The sequence below is a fragment of the Miniopterus natalensis genome, chromosome 4 (assembly GCF_054644295.1).
Source record: "Miniopterus natalensis isolate mMinNat1 chromosome 4, mMinNat1.hap1, whole genome shotgun sequence".
In the NCBI taxonomy this organism is placed as follows: Eukaryota; Metazoa; Chordata; class Mammalia; order Chiroptera; family Miniopteridae; genus Miniopterus; species Miniopterus natalensis.
The window spans coordinates 72,519,331-72,543,001 of record NC_142084.1 but is presented as its reverse complement, the minus strand read 5'-3'; the positions used below and the strand labels follow the sequence as shown (position 1 = coordinate 72,543,001).

The following is a 23,671-nucleotide window of genomic DNA, read 5'->3' as shown; positions in this document are numbered from 1 at the left end:
CGAAGCCTCCGGCTGCGAGAGGGAGGGGCCCCCTCTGCCTAAAACACGCTCTCCGCCCGGTCCTTCCACGGCTTGCCCCGCACTGGGGAAGACTGCGCCTTACTCCCTCTCATTCACCTCCCCCCAGGAGCCAAGTTAAATGTCCCCAGCTATTCCACGGTGGGCGTGCCCCATCTTACAGATGGAGAAACTGAGCCCCAGGGACACAAAGTTAATCCCAAGGTCACGTGGAGGGGAAGGGCGGAGCTGGGATTCTAACCTTGGCCACCGCCTAACTCTCCAGGGCACACGCTTGAAGCAGTTTTGATAGTTATTATTTTACTCCATTTAAAGAGAGAAAACTGAGACTCAGAGAATAGGAAGATCCCTGGATTCCAAAGCGGATAAGAAGACATGCAAGGTGGAAGCTCAGGTGTGTCACACCCCAAAGCGGTTGTCACCAGCTCCAGCCAGAATGTACCATTCATTCATTCCTTTGTCCAATCAGCATTTATAGAGCACCTGCTGTGGACCAGGTACTGCTGTCACAGGAATACTTTTGCTTTAAGCAGGGGGCGTGTGTGTGTCTTTGCAGGGAGACCCCAATCTTAAAAAGCCTAGGTCCATGCAATGGAATATTACTCAGCTATAAAAGGGAATGAAGCACTGATACATGGTACAATGCGGATGAACCTTTAAAACATGCTGAGAGAGGTCAGATACAAAAGGCCACATATTTTGTGGTCCTGTTCATATGAAATGTCCAGAACAGGCAAATCCACAGGGACAGAAAGTAGATTAGTGGTTACCAGGGGGCTGGGGGAGGGGGGATGGGTAGTGACTGCTAATGGGTACAGGGTCTCCTTCTGGGACGATGAAATGTTCTAGAACTAGACAGAGGTGATGGTTGCATAGTAATGTGAATATGCTTAATGCCATTGAATTGTACACTTTAAAATGGTAAATTTTATGTTCTGTGTATTTTACCGCAATGAAAAATGGAAATGAAGGGGGGGGGCTTAAAGAGGTCAGTCTCTTCCCCTTTCTTCCTTCCCACGGTCCTAGTCTCTCAGGGCTGACAGTGGACTGCGCTGGGCAGAGGGTCTGTATGTCCACCAAAGGTCCTGCATCTGTGTGTGTAGTGTATGTGTGTATATGGGTGTGTTTGCGTTTCTCTGAGGGTGGGTCTCAGTCTGGTGGGGGGACAGAAAAACAGGGGACAAGATGTTTGCAGCAAAATTACCAAAGAGGTGGTGGGAATGAGTGAAGGATGAGGGAAGACCCCGGGGAAACAGGACTGCCCAGGCTTCCATATGTATCGATTCTCATGCCTGTGGACCTAGCCTCTCAGTCTGGAGGTGAGTGCTTCGTTTACTGTCTAACTCCTCATCACAGAGGAGGGATGGAGGTCAGTGATCATGCTGATGTGCCTGCAGGTGACAGGCTGCTGTGACAGGGTGCAACAGGGGCCTGGGGCCTGGGTGTGGTAGGGTGATGTGCTTGGGAGCAGGCAGCTTGACTTTCCACGAGCCCTGCATTCAAACCCTTCTTCACCTCTCCTGACACAGTGACTCTGGGCCAGCCATTTCATTTTGCTGTGCCTCAACTTCCCTGTCTAAAACAGGGATAATTAAGAGTCCTTACTGCCTGTCCGGGTGTGGCTCAGCGGTTATCAGCCTAGGATCCAGGAGAATGCAGTTGAATTCCCAGTCAGGGCACATGCCCAGGTTTCGGGCTGGATCCCCAGTCGGGGGTGTGCAGAAGGCAGCCGATCAATGACTCTCTCATCATTGATGTTTCAACTCTCTCTCTCTCCCTCTCTCCCTTCCTCTCTCTGAAATCAATAAAGATAAAGGATCCTTACTGTACAGGGTTGCTAGGGGAATGAGATGGGAAGTAAGTACACAAGATGGCAGCTGCTATCATGCTGCTGCCCACTTTCCAGCTGGGAACACTGAGGCTCAGGGGGAAGGATTACGGTTGCACAGTATGGGTCAGTGGGAGCCCAGGTCTGTGGCCTCAGAGCCAAGCTGACCCCCACCTCTAACTCCCCCCATCCCTCAACTCCCCCTTCTCTCCACCCTCTCGCCCCCCTGGCTGGTGCCAGGGCTGAGCTCAGAGGGGCTGGCCTGGGGCCCAGGGGTGGGCTGTTGCCAGGTGCTCGAATGAGGCATCCTTGCCTGGGAATCTGCTGGGCTCAAAGAGCTCTTCTATTTATAGACCTGCACTAGAGTTGGGTGAGCATCCCCCAGCCCTGAGTGCCTTCTCTGTCCCATCCACACTGGGGCCCCAGCCAGGGGCTGCTGAGTGGGTGGAGGGAGCAGGGGCGGAGGCTGGTGGGCCAGAGCAGGCTGGACCGTCAGAAGAACTGGGTCTCAGGGGTGGACAGTGTCCTCTCAACATACCCAAGGTGACACACAGACACAGCACTTGCATCCAGATTCACATCTATCGTATATAATGTCACAAACAACAGTGACACACGGTTACATCCCAGACACACAGTGACTGCACAGGAGGCTCATATACAACCATAGCTGGCAAGGCCACATATAAGTCATACAGATCACACATGACCTCCCATTGCCATACACAAGTCATGCGTGCTGCACAACCAAACTCACAGCTGAGTCCAGCCCCACCTAGGGTCCCTTCAGACTTAAACACCCACTGCTGTTCACAAACCCCTGTACCTCAGCCTTCCTGGCTGCCACAGACACCCCACATTTGCCCCATATTGTCCACACCCAGTCATGTTTGCAGCCTTGGGTACACCTACGACCAGCCAGCACCCAATCATGATCACCTGGCACCATGTCACCAACATGGAGACATACAGTCCTCCCAGGACCACACTCAGCAACGCCACTCAAGCTCACCACTCAACACAGCTAGTCATGGCCCAAGGTGTTCCCACATGAGCTCAGTCCCTTCACGCCTGGCCACTCCTCTCTCTCCCAATGTTACCTCCACTCACCCAGACTCCCAGGCTCCCATCCTGTCAGGATTGACAAGTCCAGCTGGCACCAAGGGAGCGTCTGTCTACTCTGAGCCAGCCCTACTGGCCCCAGGCAGACCCCAGTGAATAAATCAGACCCAGACTTGTCCCTAGAGGGCTGCTGGTCAGGGGACCCCATCACTCACCCTTGAAGACTCTCCAGACTGGGGCCTTGGGACGACCATTAAACCTATTCCCCAGGAGGAAACCAAGGCTCAAAGCTATTTAAGGGCCTTTCCCTGTCCTGCTCAAGGATGACAAACTTATGGGAAGTGTGACCTGTTTTCTGCCATGGGTGGGGCTGCCTTCCCAGAGAGAGTCCTTGCTGGCCCATATTTGCTGTGTGACTTCAGCAAATCCTTGACCCTCTCTGGGTCTCCATTTCCTCTCCTGAAAAATACAGAACTCAGCCCAGTGAAGGGAACTCCAGAGTCAGACTAGGGTTTAAATCCTGGTGCCCCTGAGTGACCTTAGCCAAATGTCTTTGCTTTTCTGTGCCTCAGTTTCCCTCAGTGACCCACAGTTGCAGCTCCTGGTTCTTCTAGAGTGCTCTCTGCTCCATCCTTTAGGGGGAGGGGGAGGGGAGTGCCCAGTCTCTCCTCACTCAGGCAAATGAATGGACCACTTTTGGCTGCCCTGCTAGGAGCTTACAACTGGTAATTCCTTGGAGAAACAGGAAGCTCTTTCATGCCCAGGCGCCAGTGGGGTGAGGAGGTGGGAAGAGAGTATGAGCTGGCCTCAACCCAGTGGGCAAGGCGGCTTCATGCCAAGACCAGGAATGGTGTGAAGGGCCCTGGGGTAAGCATATCCTTGGCCCAAGTGGCTGTACCCTCAGCTATAAAATTTGGTGACATGGACCAGCACAGCAGGTTTAATGAGCCAGTGGATAGAGACAAAACTTGGCTTCAAGTTAAACACAGGGTGAGCTCTCAACAAAGGTCAGCACTGTTGTCATGTGTCATCCTAAAGAGCCCACTAAATTCTCCAGCAGTTCTAGAGATAGAATTCCCTCCAGTTCACAGATGAAGAGACAGGCTCATAGGTCCACTTGCTTGTTCACAATTACACAGCCAGTTAGTGAGTGGCCCAGCCAGGATTTGAACTGGGCCCTCTAAGGTCCATGCTCTTCCTAATTTCCTCTGGGGGAAAGGAGATTTTTTTTTTTGCCACATCCAACCCTGATCCTGAGGCCAGCAGAGCCAGGTCTGGATGGCACCAGATCATGACTGAATGCAGGAAACTCTGGCAGGCAGGGACTGATGGGGCAGCCCTTCCGCTAGTGTCCCAGTTTCCCAGCCAGCACCCCCTCCTGGAACGGGCTTGGGCAGATGCTAGTAGGATGCCAGGAGGTCCATTCCCCCAGCCCTTGAAGAAAGGGGCTGGGCCCCAGACCATTCAGCTGAAGCCAGGAACCACAGCCTCCTGGCAGTAGCTGATCTGTCTCAGAACCCTCCATTCATTCGGATCAGATGGTGTCCTGCCCTTTCTCAAACACCTTCTGTGACTGCTTTGAGCCCAGCAGGATCTGGCTCCACATATTTTATTCAAATTCATGTTCTTTCACCCAACCAGGCCTTTGGTTATTCTGTTCTCCATGCCTGGACCCCTGGGTACCCCCCCCCAAAGTCCCCAGATATTTCTTACCCTGGTGAATTCCTACCCACCCATTAAAGTGTAGGTACAATATCCCATCTCTCAGGAAGCTCTCCTACCTCTGCCACCCCGGTACTATCTCTCCCCCTGGCTCAGCCCTGACTCCATGGGGCTAGGAGTGTGTATGTATAGTTCTATATTACCCAGATTGGGGGCTCAACAAGTGCAGGGCTGGAACTGAGGCCTCCCACAGTCCCCAGCACCATCCAACACAGGGCTGGGCAGTAGGGAGTGGCAGCAGTTGTTTAGTGAATCCGTGAACCAAATCTTTAGCCTGGTATCTGAGGCTTTGTGTAATCTGGTTTGGCAAACTCCTGTTCATCCTTCAAACTCCACTTCACATGCCCCCTCCTCCAAAAAGCCCATCCTAGGCAGCATTCACTAGGAAGACAGATTTGAAGACCTGGCCTCCTATATCCCAGCCAGGACACGTGAGGCTGATGAAGACTTCTTGTACCTGCAATATCATGTTCTCTATCTTTTGCTTCTGGGAGGCAGTAAGGTACATGGGTTCCCAGGTTGCATTAGCAGTTAGGAGATGGATTTAGCAGACTTTCCCAGATAGGATCACATCATTATAAGAAGTATATCGGTCTCCAAAACCAGTGCTCTATACCTGTGGGCACCAAAGGACAGCGTCCCACATACAATCCAGTTGCTTTTAGGCGCCTGCCTTTTTAACTCAATCACTGAACGCGGGCCCTTTAAGAGGCGGGTACTGAGGGGCGGGGCTCACGTCAAACCCCGCCCCGGGAACGGCGGCTGCGTGGCGCGAGCCTCATTGCTTCCGTGTGGTGTCCAAGCGGTTCCGGGTCCAGATTTTGGTTCTTTTCCCAGAGAAACTGAGGCTGGGAGCCGGAGCGACCGCCCCCAAAGCACACAGAACATCTGGCCTCGCGTCACTGGCAGTTTCCCCGAAATCCCCCGTTTTTCCGGCGAGGGGGGTGATCAAAGTGACATTTAGGACTGGAATAGTTGGGGTTCTTGCCTCGTGTTGCAGGTGAGGACGTTCAAACTCGGAGGCGTGGTCAAGGTCTGCTATTGTGGCTGCGTTGGCGCGGGGATTCGAACCCGTGCTGAGCCCAACTCTGACCTGACGCCTGAGGCCTTGTGGAGCTGAAATGACCCACTCCTTGGTTTGTGCAGACACAGTGAGCAGGTAAAGGCCCAGGGAGGTGGGGGCGGGCAGTGGTGGTACCCTCTTCAGCTTGGGGTTGAACTCTGTGTAGACAGAGTTGGGGGTTTGTGGAGTCGGTGGTGAGGAGGGGGCCGACCCCGTGGTGGGTGGGCCCTCTGTGCTGGGTTCAGCCCCTCTCCTCATCCTAATTCTGGTGCCTCCAGGGTGAGTTCAGTGCTGAATCGCAACACCCGGCAGTTTGGAAAGAAGCACCTGTTCGACCAGGACGAGGAGACGTGCTGGAACTCAGACCAGGTGAGGTCCTCCCCTCTTATGTGAATCAGATTCAGGGGTCCAGGGTCCTTGAGGCTCAGTGGGGTGGCCAGGACAGAACCTGTGCTGAATCCTCCTCCCAACTGTGTGAGAGGGCATGGCACTGCTTTGAGCCTGAAGTGACTGTAGGCCTCAGTTTCCCTGTCTGCTTCCAGGGCCCCTCCCAGTGGGTGACACTAGAGTTCCCACAGCGCATCCGTGTCTCCCAGCTGCAGATCCAGTTCCAGGGGGGTTTCTCCAGTCGCCGGGGCTGCCTGGAAGGTACTGGAAGGCCCTGGAAGAGGGGGAGAGGGAGTTGGAGGGGACAACCTGGCCTCACAGTCTGCCCCTTTCCCTGCTGCAGGTTCTCAGAGGAGTGAGGCTTTCAGTAAGATTGTGGACTTCTACCCTGAGGACAACAACTCGATTCAGATATCCTATCCTGGACTCGGGTGGGGGTGGTCTGAGGCCGTGTGTGTGACCTTGAGCAAGTAGCCTCTAGGCCTGCATTACTTCATCTGTGAAATGGGCTGATGGTAACCTGTTCTGTGTGCTCAGGGACCCAAGGCATGTTTGAGCCAGGACTGGGTAGGGTTTGATAGTTAAATGATAAGCCACCTGTTTCCTTTGACTGCTGTGCTCACACCTTCCCTGTACCAGCTGCTGAAGTGGACCAGCTAAAGGTAACGTTTGAGGACACCACTGACTTTTTTGGCCGTGTGGTCATCTACCACCTGAGAGTGCTGGGGGAGAAGGTGTGAGGCCACTGGGCAGCCGCCGCCTCCAGGAAACCCTCATGGAAGCGCAGCAAAGTCCTTCAAGTTCTGCACAGGTTTATTGATTTCTGCTGGGAAGGATCCCCTCCCACCATCTGTTCAGGAGCTGCCTTTGAAGCCAGTTCTGGGTTCCCCCAACTCTGGGTTGACCATTTTGTTCCCTGAGTGTCTGAGTCCCTGTGGGGCTGGTGGCCTTCACTCGGGATCGTCGGGCACCAGGTTATTCTGGAAGAGTTTGAGGATGTGGTTCTCGATCACCTGTTGCACTGGAAACAGGAAAAGGAAAAGGTGGGCCATGAATGGAATTGGGGCTGCAGAGAAACAGGCCCACGTGCACCCTCCCTTTCAGGGGTTGAGGTGGGGGTTCCTGCCTTGAGAACTGCACCCTTCCCTCTGGGGACGAACAGGGGCCTTCCCACACTGGCACATGGATGGAGGACCTATTTCATACATAGGGAAATCCATACCTCTCCCAGGAAGATTGAGGCCCCTATCCCAGGAACCTCAATTTCCCCTAAGTTTATAAAAATGTGTTTTTGGAGGCATTGCAGAGTTACAAAAATATTCCTTACAAAACAAAACTGGCAAGCTGTGATATTTAAGAAAGGACAAGAAGGGCTATGAGGACTGATCTGTCCCAAATGGAAGACTCCTTGAAGCAAGGAGGGGATATTTCCCAAGCCATCAATCCCCCCCATGACCCCGGGGGTTGGTTCTGTTAGGGTCACAGAATGGGTGGGGAAGCAAAGGGTGAAGTGGGGAGTCAAACCGGGGTCTTCCTAAGGTCTCTACTTACACCCACCTCCTACCTCAGAGAGGGTGGCCTTCATGGCCCTGTGCACTGTGGCCTGGCCCCCTCCCTCTGGGTGTCTTCACCCTGCCAGGCCTCTGTATGTGCTGTTCCTCCAGCCTGGACCATCCTCTCTCCCCTTGGGTACCCAGGAAGCCCTCCCTGACCCCATCCTGAGGTGGGGCCAGGGTCTCTTTTGGGTCTCTCAGTGCCTGAGTGTCCCCCATCATGACCCCAGTCACTGATACACATTGGCCTCCACCCCCAAATTACAGGGAGCCCCCTGAGAACCAGGCCTAGCACATACCCAGGCCAGGTACACAGTGGTACTCAATGTTTGCTAACGTGAACACTCTTCTTGCCAGCATCTGACATCCAAGAGGGATGCCCCATGTACCCTCTCTGGTCATCCCACCTACAGCACCCTGTCACTTCCCCATGTGTCTCAGACTGACCTTTCCGGTATCCCAGAGCCACAGCAAGATCCATTGGGGTGTAGCCGGAGTCAGCTTCAGTGGTGAGATCAGCTCCTCGGGCTACAAAGCAGAGCAGGTGCTACAGGGCAGGACTCTGGAGATCCAGTGACACCCCCCCCCCCCAATGATGAAGCCCCAGGTTGGTTGGTTGCCTGTGTGGCCTTGGACAAGAGACTGAGCTCTCCTCAGAATGTGGACAACAGAACCCCTACCTCCAGGGTCCTTGAGGCCAGACCCCTGTCGTGTCCCAACACCTTCTGCCCCCGATCAACCCTCTGGCAAAAGCAGACAAGATTTGTTGAAGTAGCACTCTGACCCTCCCTGGCCCTCAGGATTCCTGCAGTGCCAACTAGGGCTCGAGGGCTCCCAGGACCAGCCTCTACTCCCACTCACCCAGCAAGGCCTCCACGCACTTCACATGGTTCCCACGCACGGCATAGAGCAGTGGCGTCCCTCCATTCTGTCAGAGGCAGGGGCAACCAGCACTACTTTTACTGGATTCTCATACCACCCAGCACCCTCCAATTTAATGTGTTTCCTTCTGCTTGTCACCTGGCCCTTGTCTAGCCTCCTTTGGGGCTCAGTAGATGTCCCTCTTCCAGGTGGCCCTCCCTGACCTCTCTTGGCTGTGCAGACCATCTCGGCTCTCGCAGCTGCCTGTGTGACTGCCATCACAGCATTTTTCACCACATCTCAGCTGACTGTTTATGTATTGGCTCCTCCCCTCCCCTCCCACCAAAACTGGGAGCTCTGTGAGGCTTGGGGATGAGTCTGTATTGTGTTCTTAACATACAGAGCAGGCCTGGTACCCTGCAAGGAGCCCAGGGCCGGCATGTGGTGCCTCACCCAGTCATAGATGTTGATGTCCACATCACGCTCAAGCAGCAGCCCCACGATGTCTGTGTAGCCCCCTGTGCTGGCCAGTGACAGGGCGCTCTCCCGCTCCTTGGCCAGGATGTGGGGGTCAGCACCCTGGGGTGAGCAGAAGGAGTGGTGATGGGAGGAGTGGGAGAATCCCCTGGAATCCTGTGGTCCCCATGGCAGCCACATCACTGGCAGACTCAGCTGAGACCTGGCCCGCCCTCGAGTCCCTGGAAGCCCCCAGCTGGGCAGGGACGCACCCACTCAAGCAAGAATCGGACGGTCTCGATCTCTCCGAAGGCCGAGGCCCAGATAAGGGGGGTGAAGCCACGCTCGTCCGGCTTGTTGATGAGGTTGTCGCCTGGCAGGAGGGGGTGGTACCACTGGGCTGCACCCCTGCCCACTCTCCCCAAAGCTGTGGGAGTGGGGATCAGGTGGGCAGCTGGGGTCAGATGGGGGGACACCTGGATACACACAAGTGGCCATGCTTATACATACGTGTAGACACAGGCTTATATGGACACAGGTCACGACAGCACCCACATGCACACACCAGCACACGAGGTCAGATGAGCAGCACGGATACACTAGTACATGGGTGTAGACACACACCTTTCCTCAGATGCTCCTTCAGCTGACTCAGCTCTCCCTGGGCCGCAAGCTGGTGGATGGACAGGGCTGGGGCCAGAGAGAGGCAGCGTCCTCACCTATCCCATCCCTGCTCTGTGCCTCAGTTTACCTCCTGTCCCAAGTTGTTCCTCTCAGCCCTGCCACCCTTCTGTCCCATCCCCCATTGGGGATGGGGGCTACTCACAGTCCAGGGTGGCCGGCAGGGCCGAGACCTCATTCCCCCGCTGCCGGTTGGTGAGGGTCGTGGAGTGCTTCAGGGAGCTGCCTGGTGGAAGAAAGAGGAAGGGTTCTGGGGTTTCAAGCTAGACCCTGGGGGCTTAGAGCTACCAAAGACACTGGGAGTGACTCCCCCATCCACTCTCCACTGATGCTACTGGAGGTGAGCCCTGAGAAGCTGGAAGCTACAGGACCCACTGGCCAATCTGGGGATGTCCCATAGACATCAACAGTCATCTGAAAACCTGAAGAATTTGGAGACTCTGTTGCTCCTCAGAAAAGGCAACTCTCGGAGTACTCTGAATGAGGTCCTGGGCCCTGCCTGTCACCAGAGATGTTAAATAAGGTACGGGCCATCAGATCTCCTGAAAGACTGGCAGCTCTAGGGTCCTGCTGCTTGTGTGGAAGTCATGACCCAGGTTTCTGAGGAGTGGCCCGGGTGGGATTTCCTTTTGGGGTGATGGAAATGTGCTAGAAGTACAGATAGAGGTTGGGGTTACCCACCACTGTGAATGTACTTACTGCCACTGAATTGTATGCAATTCTGGTTAAAATGGTAACTTATGTGGATTTTACCACAATAAAAACAAATAAGCAATCCCTTACTGGGTGGAGCAGGAAGACATGTATGTCCTAGGTGCTGGGACATGAAGACAAGAGGCCACATCTTGGGCCTAACATTCCAGTCCTTGCATCCCAGAGGCTAGAGCCCAAGGCAGTATCTACCCTGAGGTGAAGAGGCGCCAGCATCCGGTTCAGGATTCCCAGGCTCTTCTGGGGTGCAAGGAAAGAGACTGAGCACCACTGTTTCTGAGCCATCCGGGGCCTCATCCCTGGGGTCTTCAGAGTCCCCAAATTCCGGGATGGGGGGCTGCTGGGTCAGGCTGAGGTCCTCTGTAGGCTGGGTGAGCTCCATGGGGGAAGCTAGTGGAGGCACCAAAAGGGCAGAGATGACAATAATTATGAAAAGCTCTTCAATTAGGCACTAACTGCATAACTGACCTTGCATAGTGAGGGTGAGTAAACTCCGGCTCATCGGGGAAATTAAATCTGACACCAATTACTTTTCAGGCCCACTCTCCACCAGCAAGGCACATACAATAGTCATTGCTTAAAAGCCCTGGCTCAGGGGTCAACTATCTGGGTTAGAATCCTTCCACTTACAGGCTGTGAAAACTTGGGCACATTCCTTAACTACTCTGAACTTGTATCCTCATTAATAAGTGGGGAAATGAGGTCTAAAAGAAATCATGTCCGTATATAGCTAAGGAGAGGGCCTTAAATATCCGCAGAGCTTAATAAATGTTCACTGGTTATTTTTTTGAAGGGTGGTCCCCAGAATGGCTGAAGGATCAACAAAGATGTAACTGGTTCCATCCCACCCGCCCCTCCAAGCCAAAACAGGATGTCCACTCACCTCCAATGAACCTTCTCTGTCACCCCTCGCCGCGAGCCCGGGTCCCCCAAAACTTGGAAGCCCGATTCACAAACTTTTCTCCTCCAATTGAGGTAGGGGGGAGCAAACTGGAGCCTGGACCCTCGGCGCCCTGGCTTCTTCTGCAGGGACAGAGAGCAACTTGATACTCAACCACTACCCCCCACCCCAGAGCTCCCCACTGCGCCTGCGCACCCTGCCCCCCAAAAGTGCGGAAGGGCAAGAGCAGTAGGAGTTGCTTCTGGCCCTTTAAGGATTGGGGGAGGGGCGTGGTTTCCACTAGGGTCCGAGAAGTGCAACTGCGCCTGCGCGTTCTAGTCCCGGAGCTCCGGAGGAAGCCCGGTAGGGTCCGGAGAAATGGGCGGACCTTCAGAGGGCTCGGAAGATCTCATTGCGCCTGTTAGAAGCCAATCCGCTCCAGTTTCGGGCGGGTAGGCGGGGCTTCCTCCGCGGGCTACGGGGAGGAAGCAGGCGGGGGCGTCCGGGATTTAAAGGGGCGACTCCACTGTCGTCCCGGTCCATAACAATGTTCCCTCTGCGGTCTCGGGGGCTCATGAGCATGTGCAGGGGTTTGATAGCAGCAGTGGGGTACAAAGAGGCTGTTTATACGGCCCGAAGTGAGGGGTTGGTGGAGCGTTGCCGCAATTCAAATGCCCCTGGAAAAGGGGGTTCAGGAAGGGAAGGCGCCCTTGCCCCTCCCCTCCTCGATGTCCCTCCTGGAGCTTCATGGGGTCTTTGCCCCCTCCTCACCTGCTTCCCGATGTGCCCCCTTCCCCACTCTCTCACTCTAAGTAGAGACGGAAAAACGGAGAGGGCAGGCCAATGGGCGCTGGAATTGTGACAGCGCCAAGTGCGGTATCTCAGGGGAAGGTTTAGGGAACTGTCACCACCTCCAGACTTCCGGTTCCGGTTCTCAGGTTTCAAGGGCCGCTGTCGCTATGGAGGAACCGGAGATGCAGCTCAAAGGGAAGAAAGGTAATGCGAGGCCCCCGGCTGGACGAAGAGCCCAAGAACTCGCGGAGGGGCAACCTGACGGAGGGGCAACCTGACGGAGGGAGGGAGGGGGCAAAGACAGGGAGGAAGCTTGAGGGGCAGAGATTGAACTGCTATAGAATCCTGGTTCCGCCTCTAACTATTTTTGAAACCTTTAAAGCGCCCGTGCCTCGGTTTTGTCATCAGTATAGTCTCCCCTCTCCCTTCACAGGCTTGTGAGAACTCAGTGACCTGATACTTGTAATTCACTGGAAGAAAGCTTGGGGCATGGCAATCGTGCATATTGTTGCTTTATAGAGTTAACCATTTGTGTATGTTTACATTGACTTACCAAATATTTATAAATCACATAGTTACAAATTACAAAATGCCACAAGCTTGCTTTTTTTTTTTTTTTTAATCCTTACCCTAGGATATTTTTTCTATTGCTTTTCAGAGAGAGTGGAAGGGGGGGGGAGAGGGAGGGAGGGAGGGAGGGAGAAAGAGAGAAACATAAACATTGATGTGAGAGAGACATCTATTGGTTGCCTCCCGAATTCGCAGGACTGGGGCCTGGATGGAGCCTGAAACCGAGGTACCCGCCCTTGATTGGAATGGAACTCGACACCCTTCAGTCCAGTGCTCTAACCACTGAGCCAAACTTGCTAGAGTGGCACAAATACATTTTCCACATCTTTTGTAATAACACTGAGGTGTAAACTATTACATGCTCATTTTTGAAAGGAGAAGGCCTGAGAGGGTAAAAGGTTCTATAATCTATACAGTTTGAAAGTTGCAGGCTGGGCCCATGAGCTGCACTGATTCACACTGGACAGACTCATGCACAACCTCCCTTGACTCCCAGACACGCCAGAGTTCTCTCTCTTGCCAACCACACTGCCCTGGGCAGTAGTGTAGGGTTCATCTCCGTAACAAACCTCGAGAGTGGGTACTGTTATCATTGCATTTTTACAGATGAGGAAACAGGCTCAGAGAAACCCCTGCCTTCAAGAAGCCAAGCTTTAATTTTTTTCTGTAAACATGTTGTTATGGTTTTGGCCAGTGATGCGGGCCTTGAAGGATTTCACAATGGAGAGGAGTGAGAGTTGCAAAGAGGGAGTTTATCTTACTTTCCTCCAGAAGGGAAATGGCTGGTGCATGCTAATCAATAAAGGGCCGGCCTGCTCTTTTAAGCAGGTGCTGTTGCTAGGTGACAAGGAAGGGAGGGGTTTGGGTTGTGTGTTGAAGGTGAGCAGATACCAGGGAAGTTGTCTTGAAAAGTTATACTTTGATCACTTTCCAGGAGACAGTCTGGCAGATGTCTTATCAGTACTTTTCCCAAGTCTTAAAACATGCTTAGAGCAAAAGTTATGGAGAGTTGAAAAGGGGCTTGTTCAAAGGGGAAAGGGAACTTTCTATTAACTAGAGACTCCTTGGTGCTAATTATCCTTGAGCTGTAAAAACAGCAGAGCAGGGGGGATGCAAGAATGTAGCCTGGAGAGTACCTTATCTCATCTAGCAGTTTGAAGAGAGACTGAATTAGAGGAGCCAACAACCTTGGAGTTTAATTACCATGTGCTTCTCATAAATTGTGGAAGGCTACAGCAAAGAAAAAGAAAGGTCTTTTTTTTGTCATTACACATGTAACCTAGTAAAGAACAAGAATTTAAATATAAGAGAAATGAACAAGGTGCTCAGGTTGAGAATGAGGGACATCTGATTAGGTGATTAGGGAATTCTTTGCCTAGGAGGTGACATTTTGGCTGAGACAGGAGGGATGAAGCCAAGGGTGGGGATGGGGTGTATCAGTGGCAGGAAGGACAGATACAAAGGCCCTGAGGCGGCAAAGTGTTCAGAGCTTTGCTGTAATACAGTAGCTACTGGTCACAGTATTTATGGGTATTTAAGTTAATTAACATTAGGTAAAGTTAAAAATTCAGTGTCTCAGTCACACTGGTCACATTTCAAGTGCTCAGTAGCCACCTGTGGCTAGTGGCTACCTTATTGGACAGTATAGGTTATAGAACCTTTCAGTCATCTCAGAAAATTCTTTTGGACAGTGCTGGGAATGTCCAAGTAACAGCCAGGAGGCCATTGTGCCTAGGTGGAAGGCAAAGCGGACAGGGAGGTCAACAGCAGGCAGAACACACAGGACCTTAGGGGCCATGGTGAGAAAAGCAGATTTTATTCTCTGGCTGATGGGAGCAGTGGGAGGGTTCGAAGCAAGGGAGGGATGTATTTGATGTGTTCATTAGGAGTTCACTCCATCTGTTGTGTGGAGATGGGATTATTGGCAGGAGGGGAAGCAGGGAGACCAAGAGGGGCTGAGTCTGGCATCCAGGTAGGAGATGGCCATACCAGGACCAGTGGTGGGGTCAGTGAAGTGGTAAGCATGGGTGAGGTTGGGCTTTGTTTTGTAGCAGAACTAGAAGGATCTAGCCTCGGATGGCATGGACGACCAGCTGGCTGGGAATGCAGACCCTGGGATGAGGATTTGTATGTAATTAACTTACCAGGAGAGCCCCACAGACTAGAGGGGGAACAGAACTGGGCTGGGGAAGAGCCTGAGCAAGGAGCAAAAATCCCTCAGAGGGAGGCCTTAGCCTCATTTGGCAAGGGGGTTTAGTGGAGGCGAATCATTCTTCCCAATTGTCCCAACACACAGCAAGGGACACAGACTTTCATATGCCACGATGGTCAGTCATGGCTGAGGGCCACCCAGGGATATAAATCAACTTTCAGGCACTTCCAGATCCAGTAACTAATGGATCCTTCAAGGATGAATCTCAGATTTATTCACTGGGGTAAAAAGAATGTGAGGGGATCCGAGTGGGCAGCAGTAATGTCCACTACAAGTGAGATTGGGAGGGGACAGATCATGAGTTCACTGGATGCATTGATAGTATGAATGAGGCCTTCTGTGACCATCTCCTTCAACGTATCACCTGGGCCACAGGTGACCCAGCTGCTGGAGGGACACCAGATACTCTTCACAGCTCTGGTTAGACTCATAGGTTGAGCAATCAGGAATCTTATGTTTTGTCTCTTTGTGTCTGTGGACCTTCTTCCCTTATCAATCTTGGACTTCCACTGTCAATCTTGGACCCAGTCACAGACAAGTTCACTGAGAGCGTCTACGTCCTGGCCAATGAGCCATCTGTGGCCCTCTACCGGCTCCAGGAGCACGTGCGCCGCTCTCTGCCAGAACTGGCCCAGCATAAGGTGAGTCCCATGCACCCCTGCCACCAAACTCCACAGGGTCTACACATCTTGAGCTGAGGCCTGCTGGTAGAGCAGGGGCTGTTGGGTTAAGAATCAAAGCTGGGACATAAGCAAGGAGGCATGTGGTCACTGAGCCAGGTTGGGGCTGTGGGTGGACAGATATAGGACAGATTTGGAAGAAGGAGCAGCAGGCCTAGATTAGTTGTGACCTATATGGTTAGAAGGAGGCAACTGTGTGAAGACTGGAGGGAAGAACATGCCAGGGAGAGGGAACAGTTAATGCAAAGGCCCCAAGACATAGTAGCCAGGTGTTCACAGAAAGCCTGGAGTCGTGAAGGTGGGGAGTTGTAGGAAGAAAGATTGGGGGCTGGAGGGGGCCACTTTCTGCAGCCACAGTTATTGGGTGCTCCATCCCAGAGAGCTGGGATGATAGAGATGGCAGCCTCCCCCCAACCTCCACCTAACAGCCACCCCTCACCACCACCACCCCCCATGCAGGCCGACATGCAGCGGTGGGAGGAGCAGAGCCAGGGAGCCATCTACACAGTGGAGTACGCCTGCAGGTGAGCACTACAGCCTCCCCATTGCCAGGGTCACCCAACTATGCCCTGTGGTCAACTCCTGGGCATTCAGGAGCATCCCAGCCAGCTTCCCTGTGAGCCCTGTCTTGCCAAGCCTACCTGAGTGAGGAGGCATGTGGATCTCAATTTACCTGGCCACACAGTAGATTCTAGCCCAGGCCTGCGCGTCTCACTATTTTCTCAGCTTCTCTGTGGGCAGACTTCTCCCCAGCTCTGATCTCCTCCCCATCTGTCATAAGAGAGTGTACCTGGGAAACATCAAATTTATCATCTTAACCACTTTTAAGTATATAGTTCAGTGGCATTAAGTACATTCACATTGTTGTACAACCATCACGACCCTCTATCTCCAGAACTTTTCATCTTGCATAACTGAAACTCTGTCTCCCTTAAACACTAACTCCCCATTCCTGCTCCCCCGGCCCCTGGCACCCACCATTCTACTTTCTGTTACTATAATTTGACTACTTTGGGGACCTCACATGAGTGGGATCACACAGTATTTGTCTTTTTGTGTCTGCTTTCATTTAGCATAATGACCTCAAGGTTCATCCATGTTATAGTACGTGTTGGAATTTTCTTTCTCTTTAATCTTTAAGACTGAGTAAAATTCCACATTTTGTTTATCCATTCATTTGTCTTTGGGCATTTGGGTTGCTTCCGTGGTTTGTTTTCTTTTTTTCTTTTTTTTAATCTTTACCTGAGGATATGTTTATTGATTTTAGAGAGAGGAAGGGAAAGAGGGAAAGAAACACCAGTGCAAGAGAGAGGGAAACATACAACGATTGGTTGCCTCTGATACACACCCCAATGGGGACCAAATCCTGCAACCTGGGCATGTTCCCCCATAGGGAATCGAACCCACGTACGACCTTTTGGTGTAAGGGATGAAGCTCCAAACAACTGAGCCACACTGGCCAGGGCTGGGTTGCTTCCATGTTTTATCTATTGTGAATAACACTGCTGTGAATGTGGGTGTTCCATTTGTTTTTTGTTTAATTTTCTTTAAATCTTCAGATTTCCCCTCCCCCCCCCCAGTGGGAAGATGCCTGAGGGCGAAAAATAGTAGTTGGTTTTTCTTTGCAATATGGCAGCTTTGCCGGCATTTTCTCCTGCACTTCTTTTGGTGCCCTGAACTGTATTTAAAGCCCTGGCTTGTTCCATTTGCCTCAGGAGTTTGGCCCCTTTATTTATAGGTACCATTTGCACCTGGCATGGCCTGTGGGTCATTTGGTGGAGGCTGGACACTCCTAACACTTCTCATCTGTGGCACTGTGGGGTTTGCTTGCCTGTTTCTGTCGTGTGGGTGAAGGTTCCTTGACAGGAAGTCTGCTGCCGGGGCCACTGAGCTGAGTGTTCTGCCATCAACAGCCCTAGCCCCTCCACTGGGACGGGGTGACTTGGACAAATGGCGTCTTCCTGAGGATGGCAGTCACAAACACCCTCCTTAGCTCGGGGAAGAGTAGAAAAGAAATAGGAGTTTCTCTTTCAGGCTGCCCAACAGCTCCCAGACAGCCATGACCTCGTCAGCAAGGCCCAGGCTAAAGGAAGACTGTGTCAAAGTCTTTACTTTTTCCTGGTTCCTCTAACTGCACCATCCAGCTCAGGAACCTGGGCTACCAGGGCTGCACACTTAAATTTTAATGCATTGAAATGAAATAAAATGTCCAGCAGTATGGCTCAGTGGTTGAGTGTCGTCGACCTATGATCCAGGAAATCCTGGTTTGATTCCCGGTCAGGGCACATGCCCGGGTTGCAGGCTCGATCCCCAGTGGGGGGCATGCAGGAGTCAGCCGATCAATGACTCTCTCATCATTAATGTTTCTATCTCTGTCCCTCTCCCTTCCTCTCTCTCTAAAATCAAGAAAAACATTTAACAATAAAATAAAATAAATGAAATAAAATAAAATGAAAGATTCAGCTCCTCAGTCTCTCTAGCTATATTTCAAGTGCTGAGCAATTACCTCAGTGGATAAAAAAGTGTCTCTCATGTTCCAGAAAGTTCCACTGGACCATGTTAGACTAGGCTGGAAGCCAGTGTACCCTGATCTCTGAGTGCTTCTCTGTGGTGAGATGTGAATTTCTCTAATGCTAAAAGAACATGTTTCCTTTATGGACATGAGAGAGCCATTAGCTCTTATTTTTTATTGTTAAAAATATGTTTTTAGCCCAGCTTGGCGTGGCTAAGTAGTTAATCATTGACCTAGGATCCAGGAGATGGCAGTTCGATTCCTGGTCAGGGCACGTGCCTGGGTTGTGGGCTCAATCCCCAGTCAGGGGTGTGCAGGAGGCAGCCGATCAATGACTCTCTCATCATTGATGTTTCTATCTCTCTCTCTCCCTCTCCCTTCCTCTCGAAATCAATAAAGATATATTTAAATAAATATATATATGTTTTTATTGATTTCAGAGAGAGGGGGAAAGGAGAGGGAGAGATACAGAGAGAAACACTGATGTGAGAGAGAAACATTGATCAGTTGCCTCCTGTATGCACCCTGACCAGGGATAAAACCTGCAATCTGAGCATGTGCCCTGACGAGGAATCAGACTGGCAACCTTTCAGTGCATGGGATGATGTTCCACCAACTGAGCCACACCGGCCAGGGCAAGCCCTTGGCTTTTAGTTGTTCAAAGTGCTTTATGCCGTGTTAATGGTTGGTGTAAAATTGAAAGATGTTAAATTGGAGTAAACTATTCAATAGTGAGCTTACATTAATGACGTTGTTTTCTCTTTTTTCATTTCTTTTTCTTTTTCTTGTTTTATTGAGTTTTTTAATAAAGTTGGGCAATCAAATGCTAGAAAAGCTGACTGCACTTGGTAGCGTAAAATAAGTTAACAGTGAACGCTCCTCCCTTTGATCTCATGGCCATATTCAAGCAGGTCTCTGACTGATAATAAATGGAAGAGATATTTTTTTTTCTTTAACCGAAGGACTTTAAAACAACACTTTTAGCCCTGGCTGGTGTTGCTCAGTGGTTGGGGCATCAGCCCATCGCTGAAGGGTTGCCGGTTTGATCCCCAGCCCTGGTTGGGGTGAGTGCAGGAGGCAACTGATTGATGTGTCTCTCTCACATCTGTGTTTCTCAGTCTCTCTTTCCCCTCTTTCCCTCCCTTCCGCTCTCTCTAAAAATCTGGAAAAAATATCCTCAGGTGACAAGTAACAAACAAAAAAACATGACACTTTTATTTATTTATTTAAAATATATCTTTATTGATTTCAGAGAGAGGAAGGGAGAGGAAGAGAGAGAAAGAAACATCAATAATGAGAGTCATTGATCGGCTGCCTCCTGCACACCCCCAACTGGGGATCGAGCCCATAACCCGGGCATGTGCCCTGACCAGGATTCGAGCTGTGATCTGGATTATAGGTCAATGCTCAACCACTGAGCTATGCTGGCCGGGCGACACTTTTATTTTTACTGCAGATGTTGCACAGGTGACTTTCTGGCATTAGCAAGGCCCCTCATGTCTTGGTAAATGTTTTCCTGCACTGCCATCGGAAAGGACGTTTTCTTTTCTTTTTTAAATGTGCTTTATTGATTCTAGAAAGAGAGAATGGGAGAAGGATAGAGAGAGAATCATGGATGAGAGAAACATCAATCAGCTGCCTCCTGCATGCCCCCTACTGGGGATTGAGCTGGCAACCCTGGCATGTGCCCTGACCTGGAATCAAATTAGTGAACTCTTGGTTCAGAATTCAAAGCTCAATCCACTGCACCACACCATCTGGGTAGAAAGGACATTTTCATTAGATATTCAACAGTGTGGTACCAATTCCAGAGCTGAGTGCACCTTTGAGCAGTGCCCCCTAACTGATAAGAAGTTATCCCGGTTCAGTTTACACTCACCTCCAGAGCTGTTCAGTTGAGTTGATAAACCTCCTTTGGAGGCAGGAATAGGTTATCTAAGAGGAAAGCGAGATATTTTCAAGGCCACCTTTACATGCTTTTAGCTCCTTTAGAACATTAGATGGCCTGTCAGCAGGGACTGTCATAATGTCCTCTAGGCTTGGCGGGGAAATCTAAACTTTGAGCTCCTGATGAGCCCTCAGAGAGGCCCATAGAGTCCCCCAGGTACCTGCTGAGCTCCAGCTGGTGGGCGAGGCAGGGCAGTGCCTACTGTTTATCCTCCCATTATAGTGCTGTGAAGAACCTTGTCGACAGCAGCGTTTACTTCCGCAGTGTGGAGGGCCTCCTCAAACAGGCCATCAGCATCCGGGACCACATGAACACTGCCACCCAGGGCCACAGGTAGCTCCCAGGACCACCTGCCCCTGCTGCTCTCAGCCTCCTTGCTGTAAGGACCTTTGCTACTCGGCCAGGAACTGCCGCTTATCGCTGCTTGGACAGCCCCCTTTCCTCATCTCACAATGTCTGGTCGCTTCCTCTTGTCCTTTGGTGTCTGTGGCAGGAGAGTTCAGTGACTCAGTACCCCGATCCTGAGCTCTGCTGTGTGCCTAGTCCTGGGCTGCGTGTTGGGGACAGAGAGGTGACCAGGACAGGCATGCTTGTGGTCTCACAGAGAGACACAAAGCAACCAGGTACACACGGAACAGACTAGAGCATTTCAGACATGTGCAAAGGGAAAAAGGGAATATGGGTCCTCTCTGATAAGTCAGAGGAAGTGTGAGCGGAGGCCTGAAAGAATTGCTGACTGAAATGACTTGGGATCATTTTCCAGGCAGGACAGTGGTGAGGACAAAGGCCCTGGGACTGGGGAACTAGGTGTGTTGGAGGAAAATCTAGAGGGTGGGTGTGGCTGGAGCAGGTGAGTGAGGGGGAGATGGGGTCAGGGAGGTAGGCAGCAAGCAGGGAGAGCACCCAGAGCTAGAGGAGGCTTTGAGCTGAAGACCAGATGGTCTAAAAATGAAAAGCACTTACAGTCCTTGCACACTGGGGAGAGAGTTTTTGGGGATGTTCTTTTTGTTCATGTTTTTATTATAACTTAATATATGTACGTTTGAACATACACATACACATGCTATAAGCTGTAACTTTGAGATGTGTCTGGCTCCTGCAGTTCGGGGTTTTGGCCTGCCCAAACCCCACCAGGTATTTAGAAAGAAGAAAACCTTTGTGTTGCTGTGTCGGAGAACCTAAGACATGAGAATCATAAAATAAAATGTGAATGTGTAAAATGGATGTGCAGCAATCTTCCCTATGAGGGTTTATCTGGGTTTATTTGAATTAAATAACTGTCCAGCTTTGCCTGTTCTGCTGCAGGTTGGTGACAGCCCTCACTAGAGTTGACTGTAAAGTGCCTTGCACAGCTCCCTGCACTCAGTAGGGCCTCAAAAGCCAAGCTTTTACTTTGAACTCATGGTTTCCTAAGTGCTTTCAAATGCCCTGCTTCTCCCTGCTGTTATGAAAATGCAAAGTGCTTTTCTGAAAGCCTCAAACTGCTGCTAACACCTCTCTGTGCAAGCCTTGTGGGTTTGAAGTACCCAGACATCCATGAGGCCCAGCCATGACCTCTGAAGTGGGCGGCTGGTCCCATTTTTACCTAGGACGCTCTGAAGGTTCAGGCCAGGGGTCTTGGGAGGATGACCCCATGCACACTCCAGCCTAGCTGATCAGGCCTGCTGGCCTCTGACCTCAGCTTCATGGCCTCTGACTTTGGCCTCATGAGTACTGCACGTGTTTTATTCCAGCCCGGAGGAGTTGCCCCTGCCCTCCTCAGCCTGATCCCGGAAGACACTTGGAGGTGCTTTGGCCCCTCCAAACAGGTCAGTGCTTAGTGAGGCCAGGAGCCTTCCTGCGCTCCATGCTCTGAACTAACCCACCCTTTTGTTGTCCAAGAAGTGACCTACCATCTAACCACTCAGGCTTGTAGGATGGTTTGGTCAGGAGGGGGAGGGGGGAGGGGCTGACAATGACTCCTGCTCAGGGTCATTGTCAGCCCATCTTCCTAGTGCGTTCTCTGCCATCTTCCTGCCCCTTATTCAGGCCATAAACCCTTTCCTGATCCCAAGGACCCCTCCAGAACAGAGGAGATCCCACATTTCCCTCCCCTGCCAAATGCCAGCTGCTTGCTCTACTTACACACCTTCTCTCAGACAGGGCCCGGCATGGCAGTTACCACACAACTCTGGACTCCTCGTTCCACCTGCTATGTGACCCTGAGCAAGTCCTCCCTCTCTGGTCTCTGCTTTTCCCTTCTGTGGAAGTCACTCATCAGGTGGCAGAGAGTGCTGCTGCATTCGGTGATGTGTAGTGTAGCAGTCAACTGCTGCATGAGAGACTAGTCCAAAACACAGTGGCTTACAGCACCAATCTGATTGCTTATGATTTTGTGATTTGGGCTGGGCTCAGCTGGGGGCCATTTGTGTGGCACTGTTGGAGCTCCGTGGGGCCAGCAGTCAGAGATGGCTTACACATCTGACTCTTCACTGGTGCTGTTGGCTGCAAGGGGTCCAGTTCTCAACCTCCACGTGCCCACTCCAGCAGGCTGGCTTGGGCGTCTGGTGGCTGGTCACCAAGAGGGAAGCCCCAGTGCACATGGGCTCATTTCGCCTCTACTTGCTTCACATTTGTGGGTGTCCCATTGGTCAAGGCCAGCCATGTGGCCAGGCCAAAAACTGGATGGGAGAGAACTGAAGCAAGGCATCAACACTGGGAGGTGTAGTTGATCGTCTGAGGAGAGTGTGGCACCTAGAAAGGCCTGGTGTATTATTTTGTTCCCATGCAGGACAGACCCTGGCCAATCAGAGGTGCCCAAGGTACTGAGCAGCAGGCTTGTGTAGCTCTCAGAGCCCCTGCCCATCTATTATGATGGTACTCTGTACCATGGAGGCCCTCTCTGAGGGTTGTGGATGCATGGACAGGGACCCCACAGGCCCTTGAGCGGCAGCCCCGAGAACCAAGAGGCAGCAGAGTTCACACATGTGCGGTCAGAGAGCACTTACTGGGTACCTGCTAAGTATCAGGCTTAGCCCTGGGCCTGGGAGCGGTGAGCAATCCCACAGGCTCTGGGATCACTTGGAAGACATCTGGGAGGGGCTGCTGAAATGTCTACCTGTCCCATCCCCTGTGCCCTGGTTCCTGCCACCCTTATACTTCAAGGACACTGCCCTGCTGCACTACCCACATCCTCCGCAATCTGCTGTCCTTCCACTGCTGTACCCCTGCTGAGCAAAATGCTCTATGCTCCTCCCGATCCAGCCCTTGTCCCAACAGGCCCTGCTTTGTTCCCCAGAACTGCTATCCCACTTCCTCTCTCAGAGCCTCCATTCCTACTCCCCCACCCAATTGCTTCCCCCTGGGGTCATTGGTGACTTTCAGGGGGTCATGTCTCAGCCTCCCCCAGCCTCTTTCTCCACCTGCCTCTTCCAGGGTCCTACATACAGCCTCATTTTACAGAAGAGGAAACTGAGGCCCCGATGGGTGAGGTACAGTCACACCCAGACCTCCAACCCACCCCCACCCCAGGTTTCATCTCTTCCCCCAGCCCCATCAGGCTCCTGCCTCATTGGGGTAACCCTGAAGCCCTGGGGCCTCTCAGGCCTCCTTGCCTTGACCTTCATCCCTTGTCCCTCATCCCCCAGCCTGGCCAGAGCTGGGCCCTTGGACACAACCTTGTGGGACCTGGCAGGGATGAAAGACTAAGCAGGTGTGGTCCGCTCAGTTTTCCTGCTCCTGCCTCTAGCGTTCAGG

The 23,671-nt window shown here is 52.0% G+C and overlaps 3 protein-coding genes across 5 annotated transcripts; 2 read left to right on the top strand and 1 right to left on the bottom strand.

Moving 5' to 3' along the window:
* The first annotated feature begins 5,426 nt into the window (after positions 1-5,426).
* Positions 5,427-7,726, top strand: NR2C2AP (nuclear receptor 2C2 associated protein). Its single transcript, XM_016210780.2, has 5 exons — positions 5,427-5,789; positions 5,972-6,062; positions 6,236-6,341; positions 6,424-6,491; positions 6,704-7,726. Exons 1-5 carry the CDS (start codon positions 5,752-5,754, stop codon positions 6,818-6,820), a joined length of 420 nt encoding a protein of 139 aa, XP_016066266.1. The 5' UTR covers positions 5,427-5,751; the 3' UTR covers positions 6,821-7,726.
* On the bottom strand, positions 6,876-11,331 carry RFXANK (regulatory factor X associated ankyrin containing protein). Of its 3 annotated transcripts, none has more exons than XM_087816836.1 (9): positions 11,226-11,331; positions 10,535-10,732; positions 9,777-9,857; positions 9,575-9,640; positions 9,223-9,404; positions 8,948-9,073; positions 8,495-8,561; positions 8,081-8,161; positions 6,876-7,101 (listed from the first exon to the last, which is right to left on the bottom strand). In XM_087816836.1, exons 2-9 carry the CDS (start codon positions 10,722-10,724, stop codon positions 7,031-7,033), a joined length of 864 nt encoding a protein of 287 aa, XP_087672962.1. In that variant the 5' UTR covers positions 10,725-10,732; positions 11,226-11,331; the 3' UTR covers positions 6,876-7,030. The 3 variants fall into 3 exon arrangements, with proteins under 3 accessions (XP_087672962.1, XP_016066264.1, XP_016066265.1); XM_016210778.2 differs by having other exon boundaries at positions 9,223-9,323; XM_016210779.2 differs by lacking the exon at positions 8,495-8,561 and having other exon boundaries at positions 9,223-9,323.
* An 806-nt stretch (positions 11,332-12,137) lies between these two features.
* On the top strand, positions 12,138-23,006 carry BORCS8 (BLOC-1 related complex subunit 8). Its single transcript, XM_016210776.2, has 6 exons — positions 12,138-12,218; positions 15,325-15,437; positions 15,936-16,000; positions 20,159-20,269; positions 21,670-21,744; positions 22,075-23,006. The coding sequence occupies exons 1-5, from the start codon at positions 12,182-12,184 to the stop codon at positions 21,701-21,703; spliced, it is 360 nt and encodes a 119-aa protein (XP_016066262.1). The 5' UTR covers positions 12,138-12,181; the 3' UTR covers positions 21,704-21,744; positions 22,075-23,006.
* Positions 23,007-23,671: the final 665 nt, after the last annotated feature.